The sequence below is a fragment of the Manacus vitellinus genome, unplaced genomic scaffold (assembly GCF_001715985.3).
Source record: "Manacus vitellinus isolate BGI_N305 unplaced genomic scaffold, ASM171598v3 scaffold_0_pilon, whole genome shotgun sequence".
NCBI classification, from domain to species: domain Eukaryota; kingdom Metazoa; phylum Chordata; class Aves; order Passeriformes; family Pipridae; genus Manacus; species Manacus vitellinus.
The window spans coordinates 24,789,273-24,801,856 of NW_021938789.1; the positions used below are offsets into that span (position 1 = coordinate 24,789,273).

The following is a 12,584-nucleotide window of genomic DNA, read 5'->3' on the forward strand; positions in this document are numbered from 1 at the left end:
GCAGGTCGGGACGACAGAGCCTGCTGGAAGGCTCCGGCGCTGGAAGTCCCGGGCACGCCGCCCCTGGTCCGGGTGTGTGAGTGTGCGGCTTGTGAGAGGTGCGACAGGAGGGGACTTGCTCTGTTGACTGCACCTGTGCGATGGTACTGTGTGGTTGGCATTTAATGAGTTAATGCCCAATGAGGAGCGCACGTCTTAAAAAACTAAAATTAAAAAGAAATGTTTAGTCCCACTTTTAGCCTTTATGGCGCTGTCATGGCTTTTTGTGACTTTTTGTTTTCCGGTTAATTTCTTTATTTTCAGAAGTTTTCTCTGTGCAGGATTTGGTGCTTTAAAGAGCTCTTGCAGTTCACATGACTGCTGTAGGAAAAAAAATCTCAAGAACAACTGTACTGTAGAGTAAAAAGCATTTTAAAATACATACCTTTGTTTTGCTAGCACGTTTAGTAGTAGTTCTTCTGAGCAATTTGCATATGTACAAAATATGTTTTACCTATAATCCTACATGTTATCTTAAGTTATTTTTTCTGTAGAAAATCTACTTTGAAGTCCTTTTTATTTTTCCACAAGTCTGTGTAAATGTTGTAAGGCAGTATTGACATGCTCAAATAGAGCTTTTATACAGATTCTGTGATATGCGAGAAGCTAAAATTGGCAATGGTTGCTGGATGCAGAAATAGATAATGGTAAGGTACCAAAGCTTTTAGAAGAGGATTTCTTGTGGAAATAGCTGGTAAAATGAAAACTAAGCAAAAATGCAAATTGATGAAATGTATGTGTGGAGGAAGAAAATGCAGCTTCAGATGAGAGAGTTTAATTTCTAAGAAAAAAGCTGGCTGAACCTCTTTGTGTTTTTTAACTGAGTTAAAGGGATAAAATACTAGCAGAGCTCTCGGATCTTAAATTCACTTTATCTGGAAATATTAAAGCCCATACTATGAAAGTTTAAAATTTGCTCTTTGGAAGGGCCACAGTTCTACTAGAAGACTTTAAAATCTACTGTCTGGAAATAATCAGGTTATTGTAATTTTTGACCTGTGTTTATCAAGGTGTATTGGTATAAGCCTAGACTCCTTGTTTGAGAGTATTATTCAGAATATTCCATGTGGGGCAGTGAACTTACTTCAGAGGTAATGAGAGACTTCTACAACAAAAATAGGTGAGGACAGCTTTTGTGGAAGTTTTAAAAGAAATAAATGTGAGTAGTTACTTGTGTTATGTAAACATGAGTACTGCCACTTCTTTTTACAGTGGAAGGTAGGGAAAAACTACTTTTGTGATGGTTTTAGTAGAATTATATAACATGATGATGAGGAAACAGCTTACTGAATTGGACTGTAAACCCAGATGGCCTCTAATCTTCCTCATTATGCTTAGTGACATAGGTCAGGATACAGTGTCTGCTGAGATGTTGGGTCTCGCACATTTACAAAGCTGAACAGTTTTTCTGTAGCTGAGGAAAGTTCTTTAAAAGCATAGCTCGTTTTAAACTGGTAACTATGCATTTGTTTATGGGACGAAGAACGGAGCATGAATTAATGTGCAGGGACAGTAGGGCAAAGTTCCCAAAGTAGCAGGCACTGGGTTGTACCTGTGTTATGGTTCTGCTTGTGAGATACAGAAGCTGAGTTACTCCTAAGTGTTAATGTGAGTGGAGATGTGGTTATGGTATAATGAGCACACCTGGTAGATCCCATTTCCTTTATGGTTTAGTAATAGGCTGTGTTTGTGCAGAAATACTGCCTTATGCAGGTGTGCCTACTGAGAGGGCTGTCTTGTGTGATTTTGATTGAATCCTATACCTAAGCAAGATAGGTGTATTAGTACAGCTTTTAGACTTAGTTCAGGATTAATCTATTTTCCTTTCTAGAATTGATATTAAAAAACCCCAACGAACTTCCTAGATACTTCTTAATCTTGAGTTTCAGATGATTTCGTCACCTGCACTCTGTGAAAATTAATAGTAGATAGGCTGCAGCAAAATTTTGAGAAATAAGTTGTCCTTTTTGATTTTTTTTTCAGTTAAAAATAAAGCTTGGCTCATGCCCTAACACAGCAGTGAAAACTAGCTGGAAAAATTAAATCTCTGCAAGACTGTTTTTCTTCTGCATCTGTAACAGTACTTCATAGGTAAAGTTTGTAGCTTTGTGCAGTGGAATTGTACTGGCAGCTCTTAGTGCATATAGTTGTGTATTCTTCACCTTTTTGAACAGGCTAATCTAATTTTATTACCATAAAGGAATACTTTTTCCTGATCTTTCAACTTTAACGACTTTTTTTATTTCTAATGTCAAAACTAGAAGCGAAAATGAAAACTTTACATTTAGGTTGCTTCATACTGCGCAGAATGACACTGTTAAAGAGCAACAAAGCTCTAGGAAATCCACATTATTTTGTTTGATTTTGATAATGTGTCACAGCATTGACTGCTTAAAGAGCTTAATGTGTGGTAAAGAAAGTAAAAATCCTTTTACCGATGTCTGTTTTCCTCATATTTTACGGAATGTGCCATTCAGTATCTGTTGTCACAGAGTACTGTCACACACTGTTAAAATGTCACACATTTTAACACTTCAGTGTTAAAATGAATGTGAAAGTTTGACATACTTGGTCTCCAGAGTCACTCATTGTATCAAATAGACATCACCCTGGACTTGAAAGTGTAGGCCTTATGAATTACAAAGCAATCTTTCTGAGCACTGTATCGTTTGTTCTAAAGTGAGGACGAATGAGAGCCTCCCAAAGAAAACATTTCTTTTGTAGAACAGAGATTAAAAAAACAAAGGTAAAAAACTCCAAACCCACAACTATTTCTTGTTTATTTTTTCATGCCAGTTTCTGTGTTCTTCTCATTGATACATTTCTAGTAACACAGTTTAGTAAATGGAGAGTTTAGTTTCCTAAAACAGCCTTGTGTTTGCATTTTATAATTAACATGTAGTTGTCATCTCAGATTATGAGTCTTTAAAATATTGTATGTAAACTGATTTTAATACAGCACATTTTTTTTAGATTGTTTCTTTTAGATTGTTTTTATTGATCGCTTGCCATGGCAACAGGAGGTGGTCCCTTTGAAGAAGGCATGAATGATCAGGACTTGCCCAGCTGGAGCAATGAGAGCCTCGATGACCGGCTGAACAACACGGTATCGTTAGTCTTGTCTTACTCTTGCTGTTTGATGCTGTACATTAGAATTACCAGGTAGATTCTGTTACTGGCAGGTAATAATGCAACCCCCTAAGCCTTGTCAGTACAGCTCTAAGGTAAATATCTGCAAAAACAGAGGTAGATGTAAGCAAACGATGAGTGTAATTTATGGCAAGTGTTTTGGATAAATAAAGTAGCTAGACACAAAAGTGTTGTAGGTGTCTTGAAAGCCAAAACTGTAACTTAGAAAGTTCTAAGCTCCTGAAGTGAAAGTCCTCAGCAAAGAAGAAAAATACGATTTTAGCTTCATTTGAAATTAATTTCATGCATTTTAGGATAAAATTAATTTCAGATTTCCCGAGAAGCTATTTTTAATTATGCAGTGGAGAAAATTTTAGTTGTAAAGTGACATTTGCTCTAGAAAACGTATTTTCATATTGGTTACTATTTTTACTTCTAAAATGGAAGTAAACTCTACATCACTGAATGAAATAATTTACTTTTTGTGTGTATAACAAATATGACTTTTTTTCTTCTCTGTCCTTCCCCTTAAGGACTGGGGAAGTCAACAGAAGAAAGCAAACAGATCTTCAGAAAAAAACAAGAAAAAGCTTAGTGGGGAAGCTGAAGCAAGGCTTACTAATGATATATCTCCAGAATCCTCACCTGGAATGGGACGACGGAAGGCCAGAACTCCTCACAGTTTTCCTCATGCTCGGTACATGACCCAGATGTCTGTTCCAGAGCAGGCTGAACTAGAAAGGCTTAAACAAAGAATAAACTTCAGTGATCTGGATCAGGTTTGTGTGAATACTAGCTCTCACCCAAAATGTGACTACAGAATTTATTCAGTTATCTCTTAATAATGTGACATTTGAGGAAAACCTTTCATAAGTGATTAAGGTAAAAAAAAGGTCTTATAGGCACCGTGAGAGCCAAATCAAAATTCTGGTTTTGAACTTGAAAAAATTAGGGAAAGTCTGGGACCATGGCTTTCCTATGTTTAAGAGTATGCTAGCTGTCTTCACTCTCTTAGTCTCAGCCATTAACTAATTCCTGTGTCCTCAGATTAGTAGTTCTTACTCATGGTACTTGTCTGCCACCTGAAAATATCTGTTACCTTATTTTGAAAGTCTGTTCTTGAAAGTGCCAGTTTGTGATTCTGAACATTGTTAGCCTTGTGGGTTAAACAGAGAAGTATCATTACAAACTGTTCCTCAGTACAGCGTTGAGAATTTTGTGGCACAAATTCTTGAACCATAACTTCTTTTTTTGGGAATATGGCACATTCATCCTTCTCTTGTCCAAAACAATGAAAAGTACGAGGGATTAATTCTTTAGTAACAAAGCATAAATTTGTGCAAACAGTTTCAGAACAGAAGCTGGTTCATCTTTCCCAAAGGTTGTTGCTAACTTCTTTGGATAGTGAAGATTCTTTCAAGTGTGATTCATTGTGTTGACTTAGAATATAAAGGCTGGGTATAACTTCCTCCTCAGCTGTATGTTATGGCAGCATGTTGCTATTCAGAAGGTTCTAAAGAAAGCTGAAGTTATGAGGTATCATATCCTGCAGGGGAATATGTTGATTTTTTATTATTGTTACTTTCTCAAATGTATCTGGAGAAGTAGGATGCCTTTCACTATGGTAAAGGTGGAGACCACAACAAGAATGAGTAACTAAATTCTGAGGAACTGCAGAACCTTTTTGCTTCTCATCTGTTTTGGGAGGATGGGCTTGCTTTCTGAAAACTATATGGCAAAAATCACCAGCACTGTCTTTCTGTAACTTTTGGCTGGTCGGTTACTAATTAGGTAACTTTAAAATGAGTCTAATAATACTGCAGAAATATTAATTTAACCAGTGAAATTAATCAGTGTTGAGAACATATTGGATGAAAATAATAAAGCAATTGTTCTTTCTTTTGTTTTTATATAGAGAAGCATTGGAAGTGACTCTCAAGGCAGGGCAACGGCTGCTAACAACAAACGTCAACTTAATGAAAGCAAAAAACCATTCAACTTCCTGTCAATGCAGATTAACACTAACAAAAGCAAAGATCCTGCCTCAGGTTCCCAGAAAAAGGAAAGTGGGGTTTCAGCGCAGTGTAAAGAGTTGTTTGGAGCTGCTCTGAGCAAGGATTTCTTGCAAAATTGTCAAGTCTCTACTCAAGAAGATGGAAGGGGAGAACAAATGATGGATAGTAGCCAGGTATTTACATGGCCTGTAGAGTCTACAGGATATTGGTATATATATGTCTCTCTTAATTTTCAGTGCATCTTTCTAAATTTCTTAAAACTATAAATCTTTATTGGAAATACTTAACTTCCTACTGTTCTCAAAGGCAGCTTGAAGAAAATGTGAAAGCAAACTTAATCATCTATTGTTCTTTAGAAATCCACTTATTAGTAACAGTAGCGGTACTAATTTTCATCTTAGAGGTTGGCTCCCTTTAATAAGGTTCCAGAAAGTACTCTCACAGTTCAATATTTTCCTGCTCAGATGAGCTCGTTTCTGTTTTGGCCTGTGTTGAGTAGAAGCCCTGTGCTTCAGCCTTGCAGCTTCTCGCGTGCGTAAATCTATCCTTACAAAAGCTGTTGACTTTTAACTGCTTTTGGAAGTGTGCTTGTAGGATTGCAAGTATTAGTGTGTCTCCCCCTTTAATTACTCCTTTGCTATTGCTGTCACCATGTCTTGTGTATTAAATACGTTGAAGCTGTAGCTGAATGCATTCAGTAACTTCAGTGTCTTTACAGATTGTGAGCAGACTAGTTCAAATTCGCGACTATATTGCTAAGGCCAGCTCCATGCGGGATGATCTTGTAGAGAAAAATGAAAGATCGGCCAATGTTGAGCGTTTATCACACCTTATAGATGACCTTAAAGAGCAGGAGAAATCCTATCTGAAATTTTTGCAAAAGATACTTGTAAGTTTGAGAACATGATATATCTGTTTCTGCATTGTAAGCTTTTTTTCGGAGTTGACCATTGATGTTTTGATGGTGGCACTGGGGGTGTTGGTTTTGGTATGCAGTACCTTCCATAACTCATTTTTACTGCCCCCTTATATAGCTTTTGATTTATGCCAATGAAATGTTTCAGGCTAGAGAAAATGAGGAGGATGATGTTCGGACTATAGATTCAGCTGTGGGATCTGGTTCTGTAGGTGAGAGCACATCGCTAAACATTGATGTGCAGTCTGAGGCTTCAGATACCACGGTAAGCTGCCTTTTAGTAATTAAGGTGCTAGAAATGAAGGCTTTATTTTGGTTTTGTCATGGATATGATAGTGTCATAATCTGCAGTTCGGTTAAAAAATGGTAAATCCCAAGCACTCTGTTCAGGAGGTGTTTGTGCATGTGTCGATTTAATTTTTTTTTAATATGGGAAAAAAAAGTAATGATTCTGTCACAGCAAAATTATAAAGATTTTTTTTTCTTTTTAATCAAGAAATGAAGGTTTTTTAAAAATCTTTATTCTTCAAAGTACAACGAAGGGTTAAACGTGTACTTCGGCAGAGCATTCACTGGCTTGATGTAGGAAAGAATATTTTTCTATGCAATTTTTCATCTATAAGTTTGTTTCTGTTACTAGGGAAAATTATCTGGTTTTGGATCAGGAGAGGGTTAGAAATGAGTCATTAGTGGGCCATTGTCCAAGTATCTTTCTAGTGATATGACAGAAGTATTGACCTAGCACAGAAGTTTCTCTCATTTTTTGGCAAGATGGGCACTTTTTAAAAAATCTGTTGTGAATTTAGTGCTGAGATAAACAGTCAGTCTTCCTTTCTATTTTTGAAAGCTTTTTTTTTTGACGTGGTAAACATTTCTTGTAGTAGATACAAAATCATTTTAATAACTTAAGTTTTGCTTCTTCCTTTACTATTATACTGAGAAAAAGTACTATAGAGCAGGTGCTCTCTTTGGCCATTTAGTACAGAGAATGTTCTGCGGATGAGGAGAATTTATGTGCTTGGAAGTAAAACTGTTAAAACATTAAGAAGCTTTTGTAATTATTTTTGCTTTATAAGAACTCTTTCTGTCCCTTTAAGGAAATAAAATTATACACGTGGAAGATGCACTTTTAACTTAAAAACAAAAAAATTGGAAAATGCAGAAAAAGACCAGTACATTTTCTGAGAAGAAATCACGTAAACTTGTGTCTTTCTTCATATTGGCAAAATGCGATTTGGTTTTTGTTTGGCTCTTCATTTTGCATCTAAATTCTCTTTACATGCAGCTTGAGTATGTTACATGTAGAGTGCATACTTCTGGTCATAGAACATTGATTGCTATATGGAGCCTTATGCAAATTCTAAGAATGACTAAAAATGTCTTCACCCTTTAGTAGATCTTATTCGATACTAGTTTTCATTATTTGACAAGATAAAGCAGTAGGTTTGTAACTAAAAAATGCATGCTAAGTTGGAGCATATTTTCAAAATCTAACATACTAAATGATTTAATGAAGGAGGTATCTTTTAGCTTGAGCATTCGGCCCCGCATTGAGGACAAACTAGGGAATTCAGCTTCACAGGAGCAGGTTACAGACATTGATGTTACAACAAGCCCTAAAGGGAAAAGTGACAGAGCTGCTCTGAATGACAGGGAAATCTGGCCCTGTGGGATTAATAGCCAGGAACATGGATTGCTTTCAAAGGTATACTTCACAATGTTATTTTAACCTCAAATAGGGTTTATACAGGCTAGTCTTCCCTCTCCCCTTATCTCCTTTATTAATTGCTTTAAATGTATTTGTTACTTACAGTAAATGTTACCACTGGACTGCTTATGTGTATCCAGCTGTCTTTTCATTGCCTTGAGTTTTTTTATTCTAAATAGAGATGTTTGACAACTTTTTCTTCCTAATTGTTAGCATCGACAGAAAATTGTTAACACTGACAGTTAGCATGGATGTAACTCTGTACAGCAGGTGCTGTGATTTTATGTAGATGATCCTTCTGGTTTTGTTGTTCCTTTTTTGGGGAAAACATATTATAAATGTGACTTTCAGACACTTTTCATGGTTATGCCAGTAGTCTGCCGATGCAAATTTAAGCTAATACCATGTAGAGAAAATAAATTAGAGAGTAGTAACCTTAACTTGTTCCACAAATGTTTTTGTATAGCTGTTTATATAAATATTTGGTTGGAAGAGGGAAGACTTAAGGAGCATGGAGTCTAAAACTTGTTTTGTTACTTGTTACCAACTTTTCTATGGCTTTTCCTTTGCTCTGATTTAATTAAAAAAAGTCTTAAGTTTATTTTTTTCCCCTAAAATAAAAGGCTTAAAAGTTTTATCAAGCTTACTAGTCCAAGGTTAGAACTAAGTTTGAAAAATTTGTTACTTGATTTTAATGAACTTAAGCAAATCTGATACTTTAAATAAAACTTGGATTATTTAGTAGGGGAGCGAGACTGAGACACATACCCTTTTTTCCTTTCTTCCTCTTGTTCCTTCCTGCTGATTTCATTGTGTGATCTATTTTGTCTCTACTTTCTGTATAAAAGATAGAAGTTTAACAGAAATGATCAGTGCCAGTTGCAGTGCATCTTTTAGTGATACTTGCAGAAGTTTAGAGTTCTGGTATTTTTCTGTTTTCTCTGATGGAAAGTTGAGCATTCCTTGATACCCAAAACTGGTTAATAAAATGCCTGCTCTTATTCTGCAGGAATATTCTATTTGATGCAGAATATTTGAACTGAATTTTCTACTTCAGGAATTAGCACTGTGTGGGTAGAAGATTATACTTTTAAGTTAGTAGTGTTCTTCTGAGATACTTGTCGGCTGCTAATAAAAAGGGGGCAATTTTTTCCATGATTTCATCTGCATAGTGCAATAATCCAGCTTCAAACAGGATCAGGATTTTAACTGGATGCCTCATTATTAAAATAGTTAATTAAAATACTTCATTGGCTGGCAATCCTTGAGTAACAGTTTTGATGCAAATCTTCAGCTCTTAATTAGGATAGGATGAGGAAAATAACTTGAGTTCTGGTATATTTTAACTGCTCAGCATGCTTCCATTGTTTCAGATCTGTTTTCCGTGTGTTTGAAAACGTAACACAGAGGGGATTCTGTGCAAGTTTTTGTTTTGCAATTGGTTTACATAAATCTGGTCTGTTCTAGCATCAATGCTATAAATACAGCATACAAAGCTAAACACATAGGTGAGAGAAGAGTAACTGCCTAAAACATTCTGCTGAAAATTTAGAGATTTTAGGCCAGTGAATCAATTGAGATCTTTTATGTAGTTCCATGGTACAATGTCTTATCTTGCTTACCTTTACCAGTCTTATAGGTTAACACCCTCTTATATGATTTAAAAGTCAGAGGGATGTCTTTGGGACATTAGGTCAGCTGACTGGATTTCTAAAGAAAACTTAAACCCCTGGGAGTGATAAGCATGTCTTGGTGGTACAGGCTTCTCCCTATTGGATGTCTAAAATTTTTTAAAGATAAAGGACTACTGGAAGGGTGAAGCTGTTTAATTTTCACCTTTTTACACAAACTGGCTGTTTATTCCTATGCAAGTTGTGCTTGTTTTGACACTTCTATTACTCTTACTCAACAAATAAATTGTCGGGGTTATGGTAATGTTCCTCTCTATTTGCAGGCCAGAGATCCTCAACAGGAAGCTAAAGAGGAGTTGGAGAACTTGAAAAAGCAGCATGATTTACTGAAAAGGATGCTACAACAGCAGGAGCAGTTGAAGGCTCTTCAAGGGAGACAGGCAGCTCTTCTTGCTTTGCAGCATAAAGCAGAGCAAGCCATTGCTGTCCTGGATGATTCTGGTATGTGGAATTGTGGTGTCTTTAATATCGTGTTATCATGACTAAATGATTAAAGCTGGAGTTGTGGAATAAACCCTAAAAAAGTCTTTTTGTAATACACTTCTTAAAAATTTTACTGGGAGGCTCCTATTTCTGAAAAGAATTGACAATGTAACATTGTAAAATGATGTGTCATTTAAAAAACACACAGCTGATTACTTTGGTTTACTGTAAAATCCTAAAATTGTGAGATTTTTCTCCCAAGAATTGACTGCTGCCAATACCAGTCAGATTAGAAGCCTGCCACTTGCCTCCGTCGTTGTGCTAGGGCTTTGAAGAAAAGAATCGGAGTGAGGGGTAAAATGTGTCTCTCTACATCCTTCTGTCTATAGGCAGTTAGTAGTTTAAGGTTTAATTTGCTTTTTATAGAATTTTGGGGTTTTTTTTTCTGACTGGTTGCTTGACAGTTTAATAGCCATTAGTAGACTAATGGTTTATTTGATAAAAGAAAGGAGAGAGTTGCTAAAGTAGTCACATAAGTAGACATGAAACCAGAACTCTGGAATTCTATGGCATGTACAGTGAGAGCACAATTCTGATAATAAAGCACCATCATTGTTATAACCTTTAGTTTAAAAGCATTCTGCTAATTTGTTTTCATATATTCCCAGCTTTTCAAAGTTGTCTTTGGGACAGAGGCGACTTCTTGATATCTGTTTAGAGGTTGTCAGCAGAGTTGTTTTTTAAAAGGCTCAGTCTTATAAGGAAGACAGTTGTTCTTGTTTTGTGCACTGTCGATACGTGACTTTTCATTTGTTGGAAACTTGTCCTGCCCCCCCCAACCCCTCCCAAAATCCTGTTTGTTTTTCTTTTGAAATGGGCTACAGTTATGTGTGCCATTATAGGGAATGAAAATTTTGCACTGAGCAAGTTCAGATTCAGTCTGCGTTAGTGTTCTGATTCTGGTTCTTCCCTATAAGATTAGGCTTGATTAGAGGGTATATAGGATAGTAGTTCTTGCTGCAGTTAATTTTTGTATTTAAAATATATTCATTTGTACAAATAAGGCATTGGTTTCTACACTTTTTTGTAAAAGTCTCCTTTTGAGGTTCCTTGTTCTAATGAGCTCCTCTTCCTGTTTTGCTGTTCTTGATTTGATAGGTTATAGGAAATAAGGTGTAACTAGGGTGGAGAGATTTTAGAAAGCTGCCACAAGAGCAAGAGAAGCAAGTGTCTTTGAAAGACGTTTCCTTAATTCCCATAAATGGTTTTTGGAAGTTACTGTTCTCCTGTCTGCAGTAGTAGACCTGTAATGGAATCCGCTTTCTGTGCTTTCCTGCAATATACAAAGCTCCATCTTGAGGAGTGGGTAGAAAAAAGGATTGCTTGTGATAAATTAGAACATCTTTTTTTTTTTTTAATTTTATGGTGAAGGATTTTTTTTGTTAGTTCGTTTCACATTTCTATTATATCACTCTTAATAACAGTTTCTTACTGCTGTTTGTGTCAACTGACTTAAAAATGCAGTATGTGCCAGAACTATAGGGTAGGAAATGTTAATATTCAAATTCAACTTAGGACAAAGTAAACGTTTTAACTTTGAAAACACTGAAACTTTATTATTCACGTAATGAAGTCATGATCTGGGGGGAAAATAAATAATATTTGTGCTTTATTTTTCTTATGATCTGTTGGTTCATATTTGGGGAAAAAGCAAGAGTTATTTTGGTCTGTCAACTGCCCCTTCGATATCTTAGTAGTATTTGAATATGAACTTTCACGCAGGGGAAAAAAAGACTTTCTTTTAAATGTATTCCTCTCATAAAGCTTTTTGAAGGATAAGCCCCAAGACTCTGTTTGCGGCTGTAAACATTGCAACTTATACCAATGTGAAAGCTTGGTGTCTGTTAATTTATTATTTTAAGGAAATTAAACTTCATGTACTGTTCTTAGTTTAGCTGTACTAAATAATTTCTAAATTTTATTACTAACAAAATGTTTCTATCAGCCCTAGAAGCTTGGTTGATTTCATTTTGCTCTGACCTTTTTAGCAAAACATGGAACAAGCTTAACAAGTCCTTTTGTACGGTCCTTCAGAAAGCAGCTCTGAGTCGTCGTGTTAGTATTTCCGTAATGGAGGTAATCTTCCAACAGTAAAGCTGCTGGAAAGGACACAGCATTAAAGATATGTGCTGTATTTTTAGACTTCAGTATATTAATGTTAAACCACAGATTTTCATCATTATTTCATTGCTGTGGAAAAGTATTTACATTTCCCCCTCTTTCTGTATGCCCAGTTGTAACAGAGACTACAGGCAGTGTTTCAGGAGTAAGCCTTACATCAGAACTGAATGAAGAATTGAATGACTTAATTCAGCGCTTTCACAACCAACTTCATGATTCTCAGGTCAGTTCTTAGACTGCACTGTATCAGTTTTGCCATTATCAGTTTTTTCTTAACCTTTTTAATAGTGCAGTTAAATGTGTCTTGCTCGTTTCTCTGCATTTGCTAGTGAAGCAATCAGAGTTCCCCCAAACTTGAAAAATCAGCATCTTTGTATTCTTAAGGGTTACTAGCTGACTGAGCTATGCTTTGTCTCACAGGTTTCTGTGAAAGTCCAGAGCAGTATTTTCTATATTGCAGTAAAATTATTAACTCAGTATAT

General features: G+C 36.0%; 1 protein-coding gene across 22 annotated transcripts in view; it reads left to right on the plus strand.

The window, feature by feature from the left end:
• Positions 1 to 125: 125 nt before the first annotated feature.
• Positions 126 to 12,584, plus strand: part of PCM1 (pericentriolar material 1) — a 39,968-nt gene continuing 27,509 nt past the window's right edge. For 10 of the 22 annotated variants that reach the window (XM_029959704.1, XM_029959712.1, XM_029959724.1 and 7 more), the window contains exons 1-9: positions 2,023 to 2,130; positions 3,013 to 3,145; positions 3,702 to 3,947; positions 5,084 to 5,356; positions 5,902 to 6,072; positions 6,248 to 6,364; positions 7,616 to 7,804; positions 9,762 to 9,939; positions 12,216 to 12,325. In XM_029959704.1, coding sequence (XP_029815564.1) covers positions 3,050 to 3,145; positions 3,702 to 3,947; positions 5,084 to 5,356; positions 5,902 to 6,072; positions 6,248 to 6,364; positions 7,616 to 7,804; positions 9,762 to 9,939; positions 12,216 to 12,325 — 1,380 coding nt within the window. In that variant the 5' untranslated portion in view covers positions 2,023 to 2,130; positions 3,013 to 3,049. Of the gene's footprint in view, positions 144 to 2,022; positions 2,131 to 3,012; positions 3,146 to 3,701; positions 3,948 to 5,083; positions 5,357 to 5,901; positions 6,073 to 6,247; positions 6,365 to 7,615; positions 7,805 to 9,761; positions 9,940 to 12,215; positions 12,326 to 12,584 lie in introns of those variants that run through there. The other 12 variants (XM_029959736.1, XM_029959741.1, XM_029959779.1 and 9 more) reach the window with 4 other exon arrangements.